The 25,490-nt window shown below is 44.8% G+C and overlaps 1 protein-coding gene across 1 annotated transcript in view; it reads right to left on the bottom strand.

Moving 5' to 3' along the window:
* Positions 1-56: 56 nt before the first annotated feature.
* DCTN3 (dynactin subunit 3) overlaps positions 57-25,490 on the bottom strand; it is a 31,778-nt gene continuing 6,344 nt past the window's right edge. Inside the window, exons 3-7 of the mRNA XM_072155104.1 lie at positions 24,883-24,969; positions 24,714-24,797; positions 24,197-24,255; positions 21,621-21,680; positions 57-455 (exon numbers count right to left, since the gene is read on the bottom strand). Coding sequence (XP_072011205.1) covers positions 366-455; positions 21,621-21,680; positions 24,197-24,255; positions 24,714-24,797; positions 24,883-24,969 — 380 coding nt within the window. The 3' untranslated portion in view covers positions 57-365. The remainder of the gene's footprint in view (positions 456-21,620; positions 21,681-24,196; positions 24,256-24,713; positions 24,798-24,882; positions 24,970-25,490) is intronic.

The following is a 25,490-nucleotide window of genomic DNA, read 5'->3' on the forward strand; positions in this document are numbered from 1 at the left end:
TCTGAGGACACAGCTCTGCCTCTGCTGTAGTGATAATAACCTCCCCTCCATCTGCTGGCAGCCGACGAGTGCAGCTCTGGATGTGACTGGAGAATTACACATCACTCAGGATCAGTCTAGATGAAGTAAAACTGAGGATTTACCGAGGGCTCTGCTATAGTCACGACACCTCAGCTCCGGAGCAGCGGAAGGGCAAATAACATAACAGTAGAATAGACAGGAGCGTATAACACTACATGCCCGGCCCTGCAGGTGACATGGCGGCTGTAATCCAGAGTCCTAGGGGAGGCAAGCGGCGCCCCCCAATGGTGGAGCAGAATAATGACAAGTAACAGGAAATCAGCTCCATACAAGGGTCAGCGGGGTCACTCCGAGCGCAGCTTCACCTGTACAGCGGCCTCCAGCCGAGAGAGAACCTCGTCCCACATCACAAACTGCTTAGACAGAAGGAGGGTCTGACACAAAGGGTTAAGACGGCAAACACGTGAGGTGTTACATAGGACTGCAGGTCACATCTACTACATGATCTGTACTCAGAGATATCACTGTGTTATCTGTGGTGTTACATAGGACTGCAGGACACTACTACATGATCTGTACTCAGAGATATCACTGTGTTATCTGTGGTGTTACATAGGACTGCAGGACACATCTACTACATGATCTGTACTCAGAGATATCACTGTGTTATCTGTGCTGTTACATAGGACTGCAGGACACATCTACTACATGATCTGTACTCAGAGATAGCACTGTGTTATCTGTGGTGTTACATAGGACTGCAGGACACATCTACTACATGATCTGTACTCAGAGATATCACTGTGTTATCTGTGCTGTTACATAGGACTGCAGGACACATCTACTACATGATCTGTACTCAGAGATATCACTGTGTTATCTGTGGTGTTACATAGGACTGCAGGTCACATCTACTACATGATCTGTACTCAGAGATATCACTGTGTTATCTGTGGTGTTACATAGGACTGCAGGATACATCTACTACATGATCTGTACTCAGAGATATCACTGTGTTATCTGTGGTGTTACATAGGACTGCAGGACACATCTACTACATGATCTGTACTCAGAGATATCACTGTGTTATCTGTGGTGTTACATAGGACTGCAGGACACATCTACTACATGATCTGTACTCAGAGATATCACTGTGTTATCTGTGGTGTTACATAGGACTGCAGGATACATCTACTACATGATCTGTACTCAGAGATATCACTGTGTTATCTGTGGTGTTACATAGGACTGCAGGACACATCTACTACATGATCTGTGCTCAGAGATATCACTGTGTTATCTGTGGTGTTACATAGGACTGCAGGACACATCTACTACATGATCTGTACTCAGAGATATCACTGTGTTATCTGTGGTGTTACATAGGACTGCAGGTCACATCTACTACATGATCTGTACTCAGAGATATCACTGTGTTATCTGTGCTGTTACATAGGACTGCAGGACACATCTACTACATGATCTGTACTCAGAGATATCACTGTGTTATCTGTGGTGTTACATAGGACTGCAGGACACATCTACTACATGATCTGTACTCAGAGATATCACTGTGTTATCTGTGGTGTTACATGGGACTGCAGGACACATCTACTACATGATCTGTACTCAGAGATATCACTGTGTTATCTGTGGTGTTACATAGGACTGCAGGACACATCTACTACATGATCTGTACTCAGAGATATCACTGTGTTATCTGTGGTGTTACATAGGACTGCAGGACACATCTACTACATGATCTGTACTCAGAGATATCACTGTGTTATCTGTGGTGTTACATAGGACTGCAGGGCACATCTACTACATGATCTGTACTCAGAGGTATCACTGTGTTATCTGTGCTGTTACATAGGACTGCAGGACACATCTACTACATGATCTGTACTCAGAGATATCACTGTGTTATCTGTGGTGTTACATAGGACTGCAGGACACATCTACTACATGATCTGTACTCAGAGATATCACTGTGTTATCTGTGCTGTTACATAGGACTGCAGGGCACATCTACTACATGATCTGTACTCAGAGATATCACTGTGTTATCTGTGGTGTTACATGGGACTGCAGGACACATCTACTACATGATCTGTACTCAGAGGTATCACTGTGTTATCTGTGCTGTTACATAGGACTGCAGGACACATCTACTACATGATCTGTACTCAGATATCACTGTGTTATCTGTGGTGTTACATAGGACTGCAGGTCACATCTACTACATGATCTGTACTCAGAGGTATCACTGTGTTATCTGTGGTGTTACATAGGACTGCAGGACACATCTACTACATGATCTGTACTCAGATATCACTGTGTTATCTGTGGTGTTACATAGGACTGCAGGTCACATCTACTACATGATCTGTACTCAGAGATATCACTGTGTTATCTGTGGTGTTACATAGGACTGCAGGACACATCTACTACATGATCTGTACTCAGAGATATCACTGTGTTATCTGTGGTGTTACATAGGACTGCAGGACACATCTACTACATGATCTGTACTCAGAGATATCACTGTGTTATCTGTGGTGTTACATAGGACTGCAGGACACATCTACTACATGATCTGTACTCAGAGATATCACTGTGTTATCTGTGCTGTTACATAGGACTGCAGGACACATCTACTACATGATCTGTACTCAGAGATATCACTGTGCTATCTGTGGTGTTACATAGGACTGCAGGACACATCTACTACATGATCTGTACTCAGAGATATCACTGTGTTATCTGTACTGTTACATGGGACTGCAGGACACATCTACTACATGATCTGTACTCAGAGATATCACTGTGTTATCTGTGGTGTTACATAGGACTGCAGGACACATCTACTACATGATCTGTACTCAGAGATATCACTGTGTTATCTGTGGTGTTACATAGGACTGCAGGACACATCGACTACATGATCTGTACTCAGAGATATCACTGTGTTATCTGTGGTGTTACATGGGACTGCAGGACACATCTACTACATGATCTGTACTCAGAGATATCACTGTGTTATCTGTGGTGTTACATAGGACTGCAGGTCACATCTACTACATGATCTGTACTCAGAGATATCACTGTGTTATCTGTGGTGTTACATAGGACTGCAGGACACATCGACTACATGATCTGTACTCAGAGATATCACTGTGTTATCTGTGGTGTTACATAGGACTGCAGGTCACATCTACTACATGATCTGTACTCAGATATATCACTGTGTTATCTGTGGTGTTACATAGGACTGCAGGACACATCTACTACATGATCTGTACTCAGAGATATCACTGTGTTATCTGTGGTGTTACATAGGACTGCAGGACACATCTACTACATGATCTGTACTCAGAGATATCACTGTGTTATCTGTGGTGTTACATAGGACTGCAGGACACATCTACTACATGATCTGTACTCAGAGATATCACTGTGTTATCTGTGGTGTTACATAGGACTGCAGGACACATCTACTACATGACCTGTACTCAGAGATATCACTGTGTTATCTGTGGTGTTACATAGGACTGCAGGTCACATCTACTACATGATCTGTACTCAGAGATATCACTGTGTTATCTGTGGTGTTACATAGGACTGCAGGACACATCTACTACATGATCTGTACTCAGAGATATCACTGTGTTATCTGTGGTGTTACATAGGACTGCAGGGCACATCTACTACATGATCTGTACTCAGAGATATCACTGTGTTATCTGTGGTGTTACATAGGACTGCAGGACACATCTACTACATGACCTGTACTCAGAGATATCACTGTGTTATCTGTGGTGTTACATAGGACTGCAGGACACATCTACTACATGACCTGTACTCAGAGATATCACTGTGTTATCTGTGGTGTTACATAGGACTGCAGGTCACATCTACTACATGATCTGTACTCAGAGATATCACTGTGTTATCTGTGGTGTTACATAGGACTGCAGGACACATCTACTACATGATCTGTACTCAGAGATATCACTGTGTTATCTGTGGTGTTACATAGGACTGCAGGGCACATCTACTACATGATCTGTACTCAGAGATATCACTGTGTTATCTGTGGTGTTACATAGGACTGCAGGACACATCTACTACATGATCTGTACTCAGAGATATCACTGTGTTATCTGTGGTGTTACATAGGACTGCAGGTCACATCTACTACATGATCTGTACTCAGAGATATCACTGTGTTATCTGTGGTGTTACATAGGACTGCAGGACACATCTACTACATGATCTGTACTCAGAGATATCACTGTGTTATCTGTGGTGTTACATAGGACTGCAGGGCACATCTACTACATGATCTGTACTCAGAGGTATCACTGTGTTATCTGTGCTGTTACATAGGACTGCAGGACACATCTACTACATGATCTGTACTCAGAGATATCACTGTGTTATCTGTGGTGTTACATAGGACTGCAGGAGACATCTACTACATGATCTGTACTCAGAGATATCACTGTGTTATCTGTGGTGTTACATAGGACTGCAGGGCACATCTACTACATGATCTGTACTCAGAGATATCACTGTGTTATCTGTGGTGTTACATGGGACTGCAGGACACATCTACTACATGATCTGTACTCAGAGGTATCACTGTGTTATCTGTGCTGTTACATAGGACTGCAGGACACATCTACTACATGATCTGTACTCAGATATCACTGTGTTATCTGTGGTGTTACATAGGACTGCAGGTCACATCTACTACATGATCTGTACTCAGAGATATCACTGTGTTATCTGTGCTGTTACATAGGACTGCAGGACACATCTACTACATGATCTGTACTCAGAGATATCACTGTGTTATCTGTGGTGTTACATAGGACTGCAGGACACATCTACTACATGATCTGTACTCAGAGATATCACTGTGCTATCTGTGGTGTTACATAGGACTGCAGGACACATCTACTACATGATCTGTACTCAGAGATATCACTGTGTTATCTGTACTGTTACATGGGACTGCAGGACACATCTACTACATGATCTGTACTCAGAGATATCACTGTGTTATCTGTGGTGTTACATAGGACTGCAGGACACATCTACTACATGATCTGTACTCAGAGATATCACTGTGTTATCTGTGGTGTTACATGGGACTGCAGGTCACATCTACTACATGATCTGTACTCAGAGATATCACTGTGTTATCTCTGGTGTTACATAGGACTGCAGGACACATCTACTACATGATCTGTACTCAGAGATATCACTGTGTTATCTGTGCTGTTACATAGGACTGCAGGACACATCTACTACATGATCTGTACTCAGAGATATCACTGTGTTATCTGTGGTGTTACATGGGACTGCAGGACACATCTACTACATGATCTGTACTCAGAGATATCACTGTGTTATCTGTGCTGTTACATGGGACTGCAGGACACATCTACTACATGATCTGTACTCAGAGATATCACTGTGTTATCTGTGGTGTTACATAGGACTGCAGGACACATCTACTACATGATCTGTACTCAGAGATATCACTGTGTTATCTGTGGTGTTACATGGGACTGCAGGACACATCTACTACATGATCTGTACTCAGAGATATCACTGTGTTATCTGTGGTGTTACATAGGACTGCAGGACACATCTACTACATGATCTGTACTCAGAGATATCACTGTGTTATCTGTGGTGTTACATAGGACTGCAGGACACTACTACATGATCTGTACTCAGAGATATCACTGTGTTATCTGTGGTGTTACATAGGACTGCAGGTCACATCTACTACATGATCTGTACTCAGAGATATCACTGTGTTATCTGTGGTGTTACATAGGACTGCAGGTCACATCTACTACATGATCTGTACTCAGAGATATCACTGTGTTATCTGTGGTGTTACATAGGACTGCAGGACACATCTACTACATGATCTGTACTCAGAGATATCACTGTGTTATCTGTGCTGTTACATAGGACTGCAGGACACATCTACTACATGATCTGTACTCAGAGATATCACTGTGTTATCTGTGGTGTTACATAGGACTGCAGGACACATCTACTACATGATCTGTACTCAGAGAGATATCACTGTGTTATCTGTGGTGTTACATGGGACTGCAGGACACATCTACTACATGATCTGTACTCAGAGATATCACTGTGTTATCTGTAGTGTTACATAGGACTGCAGGACACATCTACTACATGATCTGTACTCAGAGCTATCACTGTGTTATCTGTGCTGTTACATAGGACTGCAGGACACATCTACTACATGATCTGTACTCAGAGCTATCACTGTGTTATCTGTGCTGTTACATAGGACTGCAGGACACATCTACTACATGATCTGTACTCAGAGATATCACTGTGTTATCTGTGCTGTTACATAGGACTGCAGGACACATCTACTACATGATCTGTACTCAGAGATATCACTGTGTTATCTGTGCTGTTACATAGGACTGCAGGACACATCTACTACATGATCTGTACTCAGAGATATCACTGTGTTATCTGTAGTGTTACATAGGACTGCAGGACACATCTACTACATGATCTGTACTCAGAGATATCACTGTGTTATGTGTGGTGTTACATAGGACTGCAGGACACATCTACTACATGATCTGTACTCAGAGATATCACTGTGTTATCTGTGGTGTTACATAGGACTGCAGGACACATCTACTACATGATCTGTACTCAGAGATATCACTGTGTTATCTGTGCTGTTACATAGGACTGCAGGACACATCTACTACATGATCTGTACTCAGAGATATCACTGTGTTATCTGCGGTGTTACATAGGACTGCAGGACACATCTACTACATGATCTGTACTCAGAGATATCACTGTGCTATCTGTGGTGTTACATAGGACTGCAGGACACATCTACTACATGATCTGTACTCAGAGATATCACTGTGTTATCTGTGGTGTTACATAGGACTGCAGGACACATCTACTACATGATCTGTACTCAGAGATATCACTGTGTTATCTGTGGTGTTACATAGGACTGCAGGACACATCTACTACATGATCTGTACTCAGATATATCACTGTGTTATCTGTGCTGTTACATAGGACTGCAGGACACATCTACTACATGATCTGTACTCAGAGATATCACTGTGTTATCTGTGGTGTTACATAGGACTGCAGGACACATCTACTACATGATCTGTACTCAGAGATATCACTGTGTTATCTGTGGTGTTACATAGGACTGCAGGACACATCTACTACATGATCTGTACTCAGAGATATCACTGTGTTATCTGTGCTGTTACATAGGACTGCAGGACACATCTACTACATGATCTGTACTCAGAGATATCACTGTGTTATCTGTGGTGTTACATAGGACTGCAGGACACATCTACTACATGATCTGTACTCAGAGATATCACTGTGTTATCTGTGGTGTTACATAGGACTGCAGGACACATCTACTACATGATCTGTACTCAGAGATATCACTGTGTTATCTGTGCTGTTACATGGGACTGCAGGACACATCTACTACATGATCTGTACTCAGAGATATCACTGTGTTATCTGTGGTGTTACATAGGACTGCAGGACACATCTACTACATGATCTGTACTCAGAGATATCACTGTGTTATCTGTGGTGTTACATAGGACTGCAGGACACATCTACTACATGGTCTGTACTCAGAGATATCACTGTGTTATCTGTGCTGTTACATAGGACTGCAGGTCACATCTACTACATGATCTGTACTCAGAGATATCACTGTGTTATCTGTGGTGTTACATGGGACTGCAGGACACATCTACTACATGATCTGTACTCAGAGATATCACTGTGTTATCTGTGGTGTTACATGGGACTGCAGGACACATCTACTACATGATCTGTACTCAGAGAGATATCACTGTGTTATCTGTGGTGTTACATGGGACTGCAGGACACACCTACTACATGATCTGTACTCAGAGATATCACTGTGTTATCTGTGGTGTTACATGGGACTGCAGGACACATCTACTACATGATCTGTACTCAGAGATATCACTGTGTTATCTGTGCTGTTACATGGGACTGCAGGACACATCTACTACATGATCTGTACTCAGAGATATCACTGTGTTATCTGTGGTGTTACATAGGACTGCAGGATACATCTACTACATGATCTGTACTCAGAGATATCACTGTGTTATCTGTGCTGTTACATAGGACTGCAGGACACTACTACTACATGATCTGTACTCAGATATCACTGTGTTATCTGTGGTGTTACATAGGACTGCAGGACACATCTACTACATGATCTGTACTCAGAGATATCACTGTGTTATCTGTGGTGTTACATAGGACTGCAGGTCACATCTACTACATGATCTGTACTCAGAGATGTCACTGTGTTATCTGTGGTGTTACATAGGACTGCAGGTCACATCTACTACATGATCTGTACTCAGAGATATCACTGTGTTATCTGTGGTGTTACATAGGACTGCAGGACACATCTACTACATGATCTGTACTCAGAGATATCACTGTGTTATCTGTGGTGTTACATGGGACTGCAGGACACATCTACTACATGATCTGTACTCAGAGATATCACTGTGTTATCTGTGGTGTTACATAGGACTGCAGGACACATCCACTACATGATCTGTACTCAGAGATATCACTGTGTTATCTGTGGTGTTACATAGGACTGCAGGACACATCTACTACATGATCTGTACTCAGAGATATCACTGTGTTATCTGTGGTGTTACATAGGACTGCAGGACACATCTACTACATGATCTGTACTCAGAGATATCACTGTGTTATCTGTGGTGTTACATAGGACTGCAGGACACATCTACTACATGATCTGTACTCAGAGATATCACTGTGTTATCTGTGGTGTTACATAGGACTGCAGGACACATCTACTACATGATCTGTACTCAGAGATATCACTGTGTTATCTGTGGTGTTACATAGGACTGCAGGACACATCTACTACATGATCTGTACTCAGAGATATCACTGTGTTATCTGTGGTGTTACTTAGGACTGCAGGACACATCTACTACATGATCTGTACTCAGAGATATCACTGTGTTATCTGTGGTGTTACATAGGACTGCAGGACACATCTACTACATGATCTGTACTCAGAGATATCACTGTGTTATCTGTGCTGTTACATAGGACTGCAGGAGACATCTACTACATGATCTGTACTCAGAGATATCACTGTGTTATCTGTGGTGTTACATGGGACTGCAGGACACATATACTACATGATCTGTACTCAGAGATATCACTGTGTTATCTGTGGTGTTACATGGGACTGCAGGACACATCTACTACATGATCTGTACTCAGAGATATCACTGTGTTATCTGTGGTGTTACATGGGACTGCAGGACACATCTACTACATGATCTGTACTCAGAGATATCACTGTGTTATCTGTGGTGTTACATAGGACTGCAGGACACATCTACTACATGATCTGTACTCAGAGATATCACTGTGTTATCTGTGGTGTTACATGGGACTGCAGGTCACATCTACTACATGATCTGTACTCAGAGATATCACTGTGTTATCTGTGGTGTTACATAGGACTGCAGGACACATCTACTACATGATCTGTACTCAGAGATATCACTGTGTTATCTGTGGTGTTACATAGGACTGCAGGACACATCTACTACATGATCTGTACTCAGAGAGATATCACTGTGTTATCTGTGGTGTTACATGGGACTGCAGGTCACATCTACTACATGATCTGTACTCAGAGATATCACTGTGTTATCTGTGGTGTTACATAGGACTGCAGGTCACATCTACTACATGATCTGTACTCAGAGATATCACTGTGTTATCTGTGATGTTACATAGGACTGCAGGACACATCTACTACATGATCTGTACTCAGAGATATCACTGTGTTATCTGTGGTGTTACATAGGACTGCAGGTCACATCTACTACATGATCTGTACTCAGAGATATCACTGTGTTATCTGTGGTGTTACATAGGACTGCAGGACACATCTACTACATGATCTGTACTCAGAGATATCACTGTGTTATCTGTGGTGTTACATGGGACTGCAGGTCACATCTACTACATGATCTGTACTCAGAGATATCACTGTGTTATCTGTGGTGTTACATGGGACTGCAGGACACATCTACTACATGATCTGTACTCAGAGATATCACTGTGTTATCTGTGGTGTTACATGGGACTGCAGGACACATCTACTACATGATCTGTACTCAGAGAGATATCACTGTGTTATCTGTGGTGTTACATGGGACTGCAGGACACACCTACTACATGATCTGTACTCAGAGATATCACTGTGTTATCTGTGGTGTTACATGGGACTGCAGGACACATCTACTACATGATCTGTACTCAGAGATATCACTGTGTTATCTGTGCTGTTACATGGGACTGCAGGACACATCTACTACATGATCTGTACTCAGAGATATCACTGTGTTATCTGTGGTGTTACATAGGACTGCAGGATACATCTACTACATGATCTGTACTCAGAGATATCACTGTGTTATCTGTGCTGTTACATAGGACTGCAGGACACTACTACTACATGATCTGTACTCAGATATCACTGTGTTATCTGTGGTGTTACATAGGACTGCAGGACACATCTACTACATGATCTGTACTCAGAGATATCACTGTGTTATCTGTGGTGTTACATAGGACTGCAGGTCACATCTACTACATGATCTGTACTCAGAGATGTCACTGTGTTATCTGTGGTGTTACATAGGACTGCAGGTCACATCTACTACATGATCTGTACTCAGAGATATCACTGTGTTATCTGTGCTGTTACATAGGACTGCAGGACACATCTACTACATGATCTGTACTCAGAGATATCACTGTGTTATCTGTGGTGTTACATAGGACTGCAGGACACATCTACTACATGATCTGTACTCAGAGATATCACTGTGTTATCTGTGGTGTTACATAGGACTGCAGGACACATCTACTACATGATCTGTACTCAGAGATATCACTGTGTTATCTGTGGTGTTACATAGGACTGCAGGACACATCTACTACATGATCTGTACTCAGAGATATCACTGTGTTATCTGTGGTGTTACATAGGACTGCAGGACACATCTACTACATGATCTGTACTCAGAGATATCACTGTGTTATCTGTGGTGTTACATAGGACTGCAGGACACATCTACTACATGATCTGTACTCAGAGATATCACTGTGTTATCTGTGCTGTTACATAGGACTGCAGGAGACATCTACTACATGATCTGTACTCAGAGATATCATTGTGTTATCTGTGGTGTTACATGGGACTGCAGGACACATATACTACATGATCTGTACTCAGAGATATCACTGTGTTATCTGTGGTGTTACATGGGACTGCAGGACACATCTACTACATGATCTGTACTCAGAGATATCACTGTGTTATCTGTGGTGTTACATGGGACTGCAGGACACATCTACTACATGATCTGTACTCAGAGATATCACTGTGTTATCTGTGGTGTTACATAGGACTGCAGGACACATCTACTACATGATCTGTACTCAGAGATATCACTGTGTTATCTGTGGTGTTACATGGGACTGCAGGTCACATCTACTACATGATCTGTACTCAGAGATATCACTGTGTTATCTGTGGTGTTACATAGGACTGCAGGACACATCTACTACATGGTCTGTACTCAGAGATATCACTGTGTTATCTGTGGTGTTACATGGGACTGCAGGTCACATCTACTACATGATCTGTACTCAGAGATATCACTGTGTTATCTGTGGTGTTACATAGGACTGCAGGACACATCTACTACATGATCTGTACTCAGAGATATCGCTGTGTTATCTGTGGTGTTACATAGGACTGCAGGACACATCTACTACATGATCTGTACTCAGAGATATCACTGTGTTATCTGTGGTGTTACATGGGACTGCAGGACACATATACTACATGATCTGTACTCAGAGATATCACTGTGTTATCTGTGGTGTTACATGGGACTGCAGGACACATCTACTACATGATCTGTACTCAGAGATATCACTGTGTTATCTGTGGTGTTACATGGGACTGCAGGACACATCTACTACATGATCTGTACTCAGAGATATCACTGTGTTATCTGTGGTGTTACATAGGACTGCAGGACACATCTACTACATGATCTGTACTCAGAGATATCACTGTGTTATCTGTGGTGTTACATAGGACTGCAGGACACATCTACTACATGGTCTGTACTCAGAGATATCACTGTGTTATCTGTGGTGTTACATGGGACTGCAGGTCACATCTACTACATGATCTGTACTCAGAGATATCACTGTGTTATCTGTGGTGTTACATAGGACTGCAGGACACATCTACTACATGATCTGTACTCAGAGATATCGCTGTGTTATCTGTGGTGTTACATAGGACTGCAGGACACATCTACTACATGATCTGTACTCATAGATATCACTGTGTTATCTGTGGTGTTACATGGGACTGCAGGACACATCTACTACATGATCTGTACTCAGAGATATCACTGTGTTATCTGTGGTGTTACATAGGACTGCAGGACACATCTACTACATGATCTGTACTCAGAGATATCACTGTGTTATCTGTGGTGTTACATAGGACTGCAGGTCACATCTACTACATGATCTGTACTCAGAGATATCACTGTGTTATCTGTGGTGTTACATAGGACTGCAGGTCACATCTACTACATGATCTGTACTCAGAGATATCACTGTGTTATCTGTGGTGTTACATAGGACTGCAGGACACATCTACTACATGATCTGTACTCAGAGATATCACTGTGTTATCTGTGGTGTTACATGGGACTGCAGGACACATCTACTACATGATCTGTACTCAGAGATATCACTGTGTTATCTGTGCTGTTACATAGGACTGCAGGACACATCTACTACATGATCTGTACTCAGAGATATCACTGTGTTATCTGTGGTGTTACATAGGACTGCCGGACACATCTACTACATGATCTGTACTCAGAGATATCACTGTGTTATCTGTGGTGTTACATAGGACTGCAGGGCACATCTACTACATGATCTGTACTCAGAGATATCACTGTGTTATCTGTGGTGTTACATAGGACTGCAGGACACATCTACTACATGATATGTACTCAGAGATATCACTGTGTTATCTGTGCTGTTACATAGGACTGCAGGACACATCTACTACATGATCTGTACTCAGAGATATCACTGTGTTATCTGTGGTGTTACATAGGACTGCAGGACACATCTACTACATGATCTGTACTCAGATATCACTGTGTTATCTGTGGTGTTACATAGGACTGCAGGACACATCTACTACATGATCTGTACTCAGAGATATCACTGTGTTATCTGTGGTGTTACATAGGACTGCAGGACACATCTACTACATGATCTGTACTCAGAGATATCACTGTGTTATCTGTGGTGTTACATAGGACTGCAGGACACATCTACTACATGATCTGTACTCAGAGATATCACTGTGTTATCTGTGCTGTTACATAGGACTGCAGGTCACATCTACTACATGATCTGTACTCAGAGATATCACTGTGTTATCTGTGGTGTTACATGGGACTGCAGGACACATCTACTACATGATCTGTACTCAGAGATATCACTGTGTTATCTGTGGTGTTACATAGGACTGCAGGACACATCTACTACATGATCTGTACTCAGAGATATCACTGTGTTATCTGTGGTGTTACATAGGACTGCAGGGCACATCTACTACATGATCTGTACTCAGATATCACTGTGTTATCTGTGGTGTTACATGGGACTGCAGGTCACATCTACTACATGATCTGTACTCAGAGATATCACTGTGTTATCTGTGGTGTTACATAGGACTGCAGGACACATCTACTACATGATCTGTACTCAGAGATATCACTGTGTTATCTGTGGTGTTACATAGGACTGCAGGACACATCTACTACATGATCTGTACTCAGAGATATCACTGTGTTATCTGTGGTGTTACATGGGACTGCAGGTCACATCTACTACATGATCTGTACTCAGAGATATCACTGTGTTATCTGTGCTGTTACATAGGACTGCAGGACACATCTACTACATGATCTGTACTCAGAGATATCACTGTGTTATCTGTACTGTTACATAGGACTGCAGGACACTACTACATGATCTGTACTCAGAGATATCACTGTGTTATCTGTGGTGTTACATAGGACTGCAGGACACATCTACTACATGATCTGTACTCAGAGATATCACTGTGTTATCTGTGGTGTTACATAGGACTGCAGGACACATCTACTACATGATCTGTACTCAGAGATATCACTGTGTTATCTGTGGTGTTACATAGGACTGCAGGACACTACTACATGATCTGTACTCAGAGATATCACTGTGTTATCTGTGGTGTTACATAGGACTGCAGGACACATCTACTACATGATCTGTACTCAGAGATATCACTGTGTTATCTGTGGTGTTACATAGGACTGCAGGACACATCTACTACATGATCTGTGCTCAGAGATATCACTGTGTTATCTGTGCTGTTACATAGGACTGCAGGACACATCTACTACATGATCTGTACTCAGAGATATCACTGTGTTATCTGTGGTGTTACATAGGACTGCAGGACACATCTACTACATGATCTGTACTCAGAGAGATATCACTGTGTTATCTGTGGTGTTACATGGGACTGCAGGACACATCTACTACATGATCTGTACTCAGAGATATCACTGTGTTATCTGTGGTGTTACATAGGACTGCAGGACACATCTACTACATGATCTGTACTCAGAGATATCACTGTGTTATCTGTGGTGTTACATAGGACTGCAGGACACTACTACATGATCTGTACTCAGAGATATCACTGTGTTATCTGTGGTGTTACATAGGACTGCAGGACACATCTACTACATGATCTGTACTCAGAGATATCACTGTGTTATCTGTGGTGTTACATAGGACTGCAGGACACATCTACTACATGATCTGTACTCAGAGATATCACTGTGTTATCTGTGCTGTTACATAGGACTGCAGGACACATCTACTACATGATCTGTACTCAGAGATATCACTGTGTTATCTGTGGTGTTACATAGGACTGCAGGACACATCTACTACATGATCTGTACTCAGAGATATCACTGTGTTATCTGTGCTGTTACATAGGACTGCAGGACACATCTGCTACATGATCTGTACTCAGAGATATCACTGTGTTATCTGTGGTGTTACATAGGACTGCAGGACACATCTACTACATGATCTGTACTCAGAGATATCACTGTGTTATCTGTGCTCTTACATGGGACTGCAGGACACATCTACTACATGATCTGTACTCAGAGATATCACTGTGTTATCTGTGCTGTTACATAGGACTGCAGGACACATCTACTACATGATCTGTACTCAGAGATATCACTGTGTTATCTGTGGTGTTACATAGGACTGCAGGGCACATCTACTACATGATCTGTACTCAGAGATATCACTGTGTTATCTGTGGTGTTACATAGGACTGCAGGACACATCTACTACATGATCTGTACTCAGAGAGATATCACTGTGTTATCTGTAGTGTTACATAGGACTGCAGGACACATCTACTACATGATCTGTACTCAGAGATATCACTGTGTTATCTGTGGTGTTACATAGGACTGCAGGACACATCTACTACATGATCTGTACTCAGAGATATCACTGTGTTATCTGTGGTGTTACATAGGACTGCAGGACACTACTACATGATCTGTACTCAGAGATATCACTGTGTTATCTGTGGTGTTACATAGGACTGCAGGGCACATCTACTACATGATCTGTACTCAGAGATATCACTGTGTTATCTGTGCTGTTACATAGGACTGCAGGACACATCTACTACATGATCTGTACTCAGAGATATCACTGTGTTATCTGTGGTGTTACATAGGACTGCAGGACACTACTACATGATCTGTACTCAGAGATATCACTGTGTTATCTGTGCTGTTACATAGGACTGCAGGGCACATCTACTACATGATCTGTACTCAGAGATATCACTGTGTTATCTGTGGTGTTACATAGGACTGCAGGACACATCTACTACATGATCTGTACTCAGAGATATCACTGTGTTATCTGTGGTGTTACATAGGACTGCAGGACACATCTACTACATGATCTGTACTCAGAGATATCACTGTGTTATCTGTGGTGTTACATAGGACTGCAGGACACATCTACTACATGATCTGTATTTAGAGATATCACTGTGTTATCTGTGGTGTTACATAGGACTGCAGGACACATCTACTACATGATCTGTACTCAGAGATATCACTGTGTTATCTGTAGTGTTACATAGGACTGCAGGACACATCTACTACATGATCTGTACTCAGAGATATCACTGTGTTATCTGTGGTGTTACATAGGACTGCAGGACACATCTACTACATGATCTGTACTCAGAGATATCACTGTGTTATCTGTGGTGTTACATAGGACTGCAGGACACATCTACTACATGATCTGTACTCAGAGATATCACTGTGTTATCTGTGGTGTTACATAGGACTGCAGGACACATCTACTACATGATGTGTACTCAGAGATATCACTGTGTTATCTGTGGTGTTACATAGGACTGCAGGACACATCTACTACATGATCTGTACTCAGAGATATCACTGTGTTATCTGTGGTGTTACATAGGACTGCAGGACACTACTACATGATCTGTACTCAGAGATATCACTGTGTTATCTGTGGTGTTACATAGGACTGCAGGACACATCTACTACATGATCTGTACTCAGAGATATCACTGTGTTATCTGTGGTGTTACATAGGACTGCAGGACACATCTACTACATGATCTGTACTCAGAGATATCACTGTGTTATCTGTGCTGTTACATAGGACTGCAGGACACATCTACTACATGATCTGTACTCAGAGATATCACTGTGTTATCTGTGGTGTTACATAGGACTGCAGGACACATCTACTACATGATCTGTACTCAGAGATATCACTGTGTTATCTGTGGTGTTACATAGGACTGCAGGACACATCTACTACATGATCTGTACTCAGAGATATCACTGTGTTATCTGTAGTGTTACATAGGACTGCAGGACACATCTACTACATGATCTGTACTCAGAGATATCACTGTGTTATCTGTGGTGTTACATAGGACTGCAGGTCACATCTACTACATGATCTGTACTCAGAGATATCACTGTGTTATCTGTGGTGTTACATAGGACTGCAGGTCACATCTACTACATGATCTGTACTCAGAGATATCACTGTGTTATCTGTGCTGTTACATAGGACTGCAGGACACATCTACTACATGATCTGTACTCAGAGATATCACTGTGTTATCTGTGGTGTTACATGGGACTGCAGGACACATCTACTACATGATCTGTACTCAGAGATATCACTGTGTTATCTGTGGTGTTACATAGGACTGCAGGACACATCTACTACATGATCTGTACTCAGAGATATCACTGTGTGATCTGTGGTGTTACATAGGACTGCAGGACACATCTACTACATGATCTGTACTCAGAGATATCACTGTGTTATCTGTGGTGTTACATAGGACTGCAGGACACATCTACTACATGATCTGTACTCAGAGATATCACTGTGTTATCTGTGCTGTTACATAGGACTGCAGGACACATCTACTACATGATCTGTACTCAGAGAGATATCACTGTGTTATCTGTGGTGTTACATAGGACTGCAGGACACATCTACTACATGATCTGTACTCAGAGATATCACTGTGTTATCTGTGGTGTTACATAGGACTGCAGGACACATCTACTACATGATCTGTACTCAGAGATATCACTGTGTTATCTGTGGTGTTACATGGGACTGCACTGTGGTATCTGCTGTGTTACATGGGACTGCACTGTGTTATCTGTGGTGTTACATAGGACTGCACTGTGTTATCTGTGGTATTACATGGGACTGCACTGTGGTATCTGCTGTGTTACATGGGACTGCACTGTGGTATCTGTGGTGTTACATGGGACTGCACTGTGGTATCTGCTGTGTTACATGGGACTGCACTGTGGTATCTGTGGTGTTACATGGGACTGCACTGTGTTATCTGTGGTGTTACATGGGACTGCACTGTGGTATCTGTGGTGTTACATAGGACTGCACTGTGGTATCTGTGGTGTTACATAGGACTGCACTGTGTTATCTGTGGTGTTACATAGGACTGCACTGTGGTATCTGTGGTGTTACATGGGACTGCACTGTGGTATCTGTGGTGTTACATAGGACTGCACTGTGGTATCTGTGGTGTTACATAGGACTGCACTGTGTTATCTGTGGTGTTACATAGGACTGCACTGTGGTATCTGTGGTGTTACATAGGACTGCACTGTTTTATCTGCTGTGTTACATAGGACTGCACTGTGGTATCTGTGGTGTTACATGGGACTGCACTGTGTTATCTGTGGTATTACATGGGACTGCACTGTGGTATCTGTGGTGTTACATAGGACTGCACTGTTTTATCTGCTGTGTTACATAGGACTGCACTGTGGTATCTGTGGTGTTACATGGGACTGCACTGTGTTATCTGTGGTATTACATGGGACTGCACTGTGGTATCTGCTGTGTTACATGGGACTGCACTGTGGTATCTGTGCTGTTACATGGGACTGCACTGTGGTATCTGTGGTGTTACATGGGACTGCACTGTGTTATCTGTGGTATTACATGGGACTGCACTGTGGTATCTGCGGTGTTACATGGGACTGCACTGTGGTATCTGCGGTGTTACATGGGACTGCACTGTGGTATCTGCGGTGTTACATGGGACTGCACTGTGGTATCTGCGGTGTTACATGGGACTGCACTGTGGTATCTGCGGTGTTACATGGGACTGCACTGTGGTATCTGCGGTGTTACATGGGACTGCACTGTGGTATCTGCGGTGTTACATGGGACTGCACTGTGGTATCTGTGGTGTTACATAGGACTGCACTGTGTTATCTGTGGTGTTACATAGGACTGCACTGTGGTATCTGTGGTGTTACATAGGACTGCACTGTGGTATCTGTGGTGTTACATAGGACTGCACTGTTTTATCTGCTGTGTTACATAGGACTGCACTGTGGTATCTGTGCTGTTACATGGGACTGCACTGTGGTATCTGCGGTGTTACATGGGACTGCACTGTGGTATCTGTGCTGTTACATGGGACTGCACTGTGGTATCTGCGCTGTTACATGGGACTGCACTGTGGTATCTGCGGTGTTACATGGGACTGCACTGTGGTATCTGCGGTGTTACATGGGACTGCACTGTGGTATCTGCGGTGTTACATGGGACTGCACTGTGGTATCTGCGGTGTTACATGGGACTGCACTGTGGTATCTGCGGTGTTACATGGGACTGCACTGTGGTATCTGCGGTGTTACATGGGACTGCACTGTGGTATCTGTGGTGTTACATAGGACTGCACTGTGATATCTGTGGTGTTACATAGGACTGCACTGTGGTATCTGTGGTGTTACATAGGACTGCACTGTGGTATCTGTGGTGTTACATAGGACTGCACTGTTTTATCTGCTGTGTTACATAGGACTGCACTGTGGTATCTGTGGTGTTACATGGGACTGCACTGTGTTATCTGTGGTATTACATGGGACTGCACTGTGTTATCTGTGGTATTACATGGGACTGCACTGTGTTATCTGTGGTGTTACATGGGACTGCACTGTGGTATCTGTGGTGTTACATAGGACTGCACTGTGTTATCTGTGGTGTTACATAGGACTGCACTGTGGTATCTGTGGTGTTACATGGGACTGCACTGTGGTATCTGTGGTGTTACATAGGACTGCACTGTGGTATCTGTGGTGTTACATAGGACTGCACTGTGTTATCTGTGGTGTTACATAGGACTGCACTGTGGTATCTGTGGTGTTACATAGGACTGCACTGTTTTATCTGCTGTGTTACATAGGACTGCACTGTGGTATCTGTGGTGTTACATGGGACTGCACTGTGTTATCTGTGGTATTACATGGGACTGCACTGTGGTATCTGTGGTGTTACATAGGACTGCACTGTTTTATCTGCTGTGTTACATAGGACTGCACTGTGGTATCTGTGGTGTTACATGGGACTGCACTGTGTTATCTGTGGTATTACATGGGACTGCACTGTGGTATCTGCTGTGTTACATGGGACTGCACTGTTTTATCTGTGCTGTTACATGGGACTGCACTGTGGTATCTGCGGTGTTACATGGGACTGCACTGTGGTATCTGCGGTGTTACATGGGACTGCACTGTGGTATCTGCGGTGTTACATGGGACTGCACTGTGGTATCTGCGGTGTTACATGGGACTGCACTGTGGTATCTGCGGTGTTACATGGGACTGCACTGTGGTATCTGCGGTGTTACATGGGACTGCACTGTGGTATCTGCGGTGTTACATGGGACTGCACTGTGGTATCTGCAGTGTTACATGGGACTGCACTGTGGTATCTGCGGTGTTACATGGGACTGCACTGTGGTATCTGCGGTGTTACATGGGACTGCACTGTGGTATCTGTGGTGTTACATGGGACTGCACTGTGGTATCTGTGGTGTTACATAGGACTGCACTGTGTTATCTGTGGTGTTACATAGGACTGCACTGTGGTATCTGTGGTGTTACATAGGACTGCACTGTTTTATCTGCTGTGTTACATAGGACTGCACTGTGGTATCTGTGGTGTTACATGGGACTGCACTGTGTTATCTGTGGTATTACATGGGACTGCACTGTGGTATCTGTGGTGTTACATAGGACTGCACTGTTTTATCTGCTGTGTTACATAGGACTGCACTGTGGTATCTGTGGTGTTACATGGGACTGCACTGTGTTATCTGTGGTATTACATGGGACTGCACTGTGGTATCTGCTGTGTTACATGGGACTGCACTGTGGTATCTGTGCTGTTACATGGGACTGCACTGTGGTATCTGCGGTGTTACATGGGACTGCACTGTGGTATCTGCGGTGTTACATAGGACTGCACTGTGGTATCTGCGGTGTTACATGGGACTGCACTGTGGTATCTGCGCTGTTACATGGGACTGCACTGTGGTATCTGCGGTGTTACATGGGACTGCACTGTGGTATCTGTGGTATTACATGGGACTGCACTGTGGTATCTGCGGTGTTACATGGGACTGCACTGTGGTATCTGCGGTGTTACATGGGACTGCACTGTGGTATCTGCGGTGTTACATGGGACTGCACTGTGGTATCTGCGGTGTTACATGGGACTGCACTGTGGTATCTGCGGTGTTACATGGGACTGCACTGTGGTATCTGCGGTGTTACATGGGACTGCACTGTGGTATCTGCGGTGTTACATAGGACTGCACTGTGTTATCTGCGGTGTTACATGGGACTGCAGGAGGTGAAGGATACCATGTTGTTGTAGTCCTCTAGGAGCTTCTTGGTCTCGGCTGTTATCTCCTCTCCCTGATCCTGTGGAGAAGCAGCAGATGGTGAGGACATCCCTTTGTATTACACACGTTCTCTGCACACTACACAAGCTGCATGGGAGTGATACATTGGGGCAGATTTATCAAGTGTCTGAAAGTCAGAATTTTTCTAGTTGCCTATGGCAACCAATCACAGCTCCCCTTTAAAATATTCATGAGCACTGGTAAAATGAAAGCTGAGCTGTGATTGGTTGGGCAACTAGAAATATTCTGACTTTAAGACAGCTTGATAAATCTGCCCATTGTGTGTGTGACGGGGAGATTAGAGTGTGAGCTCCTGGGTTCAGGGATGATGGGAGCGATTACCCTGGCGGCAGACGTTATGTCATTAGTGATCCCTCCCTCCTCGGATGATACATTACAAACCACAGACGGGAGAGGTTCCCTACTAATCGCACAGCCCTCCTCCTCCTCCTCCTCCATTCCTCCTCCTCCTCCTCCATTCCTCCTCCTCCTCCTCCATTCCTCCTCCATTCCTCCTCCTCCTCCATTCCTCCTCCTCCTCCATTCCTCCTCCTCCTCCTTCCTCCTCCTCCTCCTCCATTCCTCCTCTCCTCCTCCATTCCTCCTCCTCCCTTCCTCCTCCTCCATTCCTCCTCCTCCTCCATTCCTCCTCCATTCCTCCTCCTGCTCCTCCTCCATTCCTCCTCCTCCATTCCTCCTCCATTCCTCCTCCTCCATTCCTCCTCCTCCATTCCTCCTCCTCCATCTCCTCCTCCATCTCCTCCTCCTCCTCCTCCTCCTCCTCCATCTCCTCCTCCTCCTCCATTCCTCCTCCTCCATTCCTCCTCCATTCCTCCTCCTCCTCCATTCCTCCCTCCTCCTCCTCCTCCTCCTCCTCCTCTCCATTCCCTCCTCCCATTCCTCCTCCTCCTCCATTCCTCCTCCTCCTCCATTCCTCCTCCTCCTCCTCCATTCCCCTCCTCCTCCTCCATTCCTCCTCCTCCATTCCTCCTCCATTCCTCCCTCCTCCTCCTTCCTCTCCTCCTCCTCCTCCATTCCTCCTCCTCCTCCATTCCTCCTCCTCCTCCATTCCTCCTCCTCCTCCTCCATTCCTCCTCCTCCTCCTCCATTCCTCCTCCTCCATTCCTCCTCCTCCATTCCTCCTCCTCCTCCATTCCTCCTCCATTCCTCCTCCTCCTCCATTCCTCCTCCTCCTCCATTCCTTCTCCTCCTCCATCCTTCTCCTCCTTTCCTCCTCCTGCTCCTCCTCCATTCCTCCTCCTCCATCCTCCTCCATTCCTCCTCCTCCATTCCTCCTCCTCCATTCCTCCTCCATTCCTCCTCCTCCATTCCTCCTCCTCATTCCTCCTCCTCCTCCATTCCTCCTCCTCCATTCCTCCTCCTCCATTCCTCCATTCCTCCTCCTCCTCCTCCATCTCCTCCTCCATCCTCCTCCTCCTCCTCCATTCCTCCTCCTCCATTCCTCCTCCATTCCTCCTCCTCCTTCCATTCCTCCTCCTCCTCCTCCATTCCCTCCTCCTCCTCCATTCCTCCTCCTCCATTCCTCTCCCTCCTCCATTCCTCCTCTCCTCCATCCTCCTCCTCCTCCATTCCTCTCCTCCTCCATTCCTCCTCCATTCCTCCTCCATTCCTCCTCCATTCCTCCTCCATTCCTCCTCCATTCCTCCTCCATTCCTCCCCATTCCTCCTCCATTTCCTCCTCCATTCCTCCTCCATTCCTCCCTCATTCCTCCTCCATTCCTCCTCCATTCCTCCTCCATTCCTCCATTCCTCTCCTCCTCCATTCCTCCTCCTCCTCCATTCCTCCTCCTCCTCCATTCCTCCTCCTCCTCCATTCCTCCTCCTCCTCCATTCCTCCTCCTCCTCCATTCCTCCTCCTCCTCCATTCCTCCTCCTCCTCCATCTCCTCCACCTCCTCCATCTCCTCCACCTCCTCCACCTCCTCCATCTCTCCACCTCCTCCATCTCCTCCACCTCCTCCATCTCCTCCACCTCCTCCATCTCCTCCACCTCCTCCACCTCCTCCACCTCCTCCACCTCCTCCATCTCCTCCACCTCCTCCACCTCCTCCACCTCCTCCATCCTCCTCCATCTCCTCCACCTCCTCCATCTCCTCCACCTCCTCCATCTCCTCCACCTCCTCCATCTCCTCCATCTCCTCCACCTCCTCCATCTCCTCCACCTCCTCTCCCCTCCTCCACACCCCATCTCCTCCACCTCCTCCATCTCCTCCACCTCCTCCATCTCCTCCACCTCCTCCATCTCCTCCACCTCCTCCATCTCCTCCATCTCCTCCATCTCCTCCACTTCTTAAGACAAATTTTAAGTCAGCGGAAAAAGAAGCCATAAAATTTCCCCATAAACCGGATTATCTCCGAGCGGCTGCAGTCAGCAGCGCACAATACAGATCAATGCTAAAGTGCAGCCTCAGAGCGCGGAGGGGCCGGGGACTACACAGGCGTTGTAGATGCAGCTTTGGATGTGACTGGAGTACAAGACCGATATTAGATTATACCCAGATTGAGCGGCACCGACCTGCTGTTTGATGTGGACCTGGGCCAGAGCCTGGAGCTTGGCAGCCTGCGCCGGCACCGCTGTGAACACATACACAAGGGTTAAAAAGATCCACAACTACGGATCTAATGTGAGAGATGAAGATCTGCTGCAGTGCAAACAATTCACAGCTATAACACATCTCTGCCTCCTGTCAGTGAATAGCGTTCTCCAATCCTCTGTGAGCAGAGAAATTCTCCCAGCACCGATACATTGTAACGCACAGTCTGTGCTGCTGCTGTGCTCAGCCCACAGAGTATTGTAACAATTCTTCACTTGTGAAAAGTAACAACTGTGTATCCATTCACTGACAGCAAGCAGAGGTCTATAAATGATTTACAAGCGCGTGGGAATGGGGGTCGCATCCTGCCGCTCCGTCCATTCTCCCGGGTCCAGCAGAGTTCTGTATGGAGCAGCAGGCTGAACCTGGTAGCAATGTCCCATGTGAACAGCGACCTAGTGAGGGGCCTGTTGTGTGTCGGGGGCCGCGGACCCTCACCTTTGATGTGCTCGCTGTCCAGGAGGGGCTGCAGGGAGTGAAGCTGCTCCAGTAGTGCGGCCTGGGAGAGGATGTACTGCTCCTCTGCAGGAGAGAGAGAGGGGATCATTAACATCACAGAGGAGCCCTTCCCCCCACCCCCCAGAAGACAAGAGACAGAACCAATCACCTGCCAAGATGAACTCCAGCTTCATGGCGTCCGGGACGGCGATCCGGTCAATGTACTGAGGGTCCAGGTACTTCATCAGGTCATCAACTGGAAGACAACATGGCATCAAAAATATGATGACCCCCCCCCACAACCTCAAGACCTTCCCTTTCCAGAAGTACATGCACCCTCTGCACCCGGGAAGGGCTGGTGGAGTAACGCTGCACAGATTTATAACATATTCGGGCGCATTACAAAAACTTCTTATTTTCTCACATTTGTAGCCAATTATTGGCAAATTTAATAAAGAAAAAATCCGTAATGAATAAAACTCTCTGATCCCGGTAAAGTCTGACACGTCACGAGGAAAAAACCAAGATCGTCAGATATGTGAGGATCTTCCAGAGATATCGACATTTAAAGAAGCGGAAAGCAGGACGGCAAAAACTGCCCTGGACGTTCAGGCGCCAATGACCATCAGTCACGAAGGGGTTAATCACCATGAAATAAAGGTTATACCAAGATCAGCACCTCTGCTTGCTGTCAGGGAATCTAGGCACTCATCCCGTCCTGCTCACACAGTTGATGGCACATCCTGTGATGATAGTTTGTTACAATGTGTCAGTGCA

The sequence above is a fragment of the Engystomops pustulosus genome, chromosome 1, assembly GCF_040894005.1.
Source record: "Engystomops pustulosus chromosome 1, aEngPut4.maternal, whole genome shotgun sequence".
Lineage (NCBI taxonomy): Eukaryota > Metazoa > Chordata > Amphibia > Anura > Leptodactylidae > Engystomops > Engystomops pustulosus.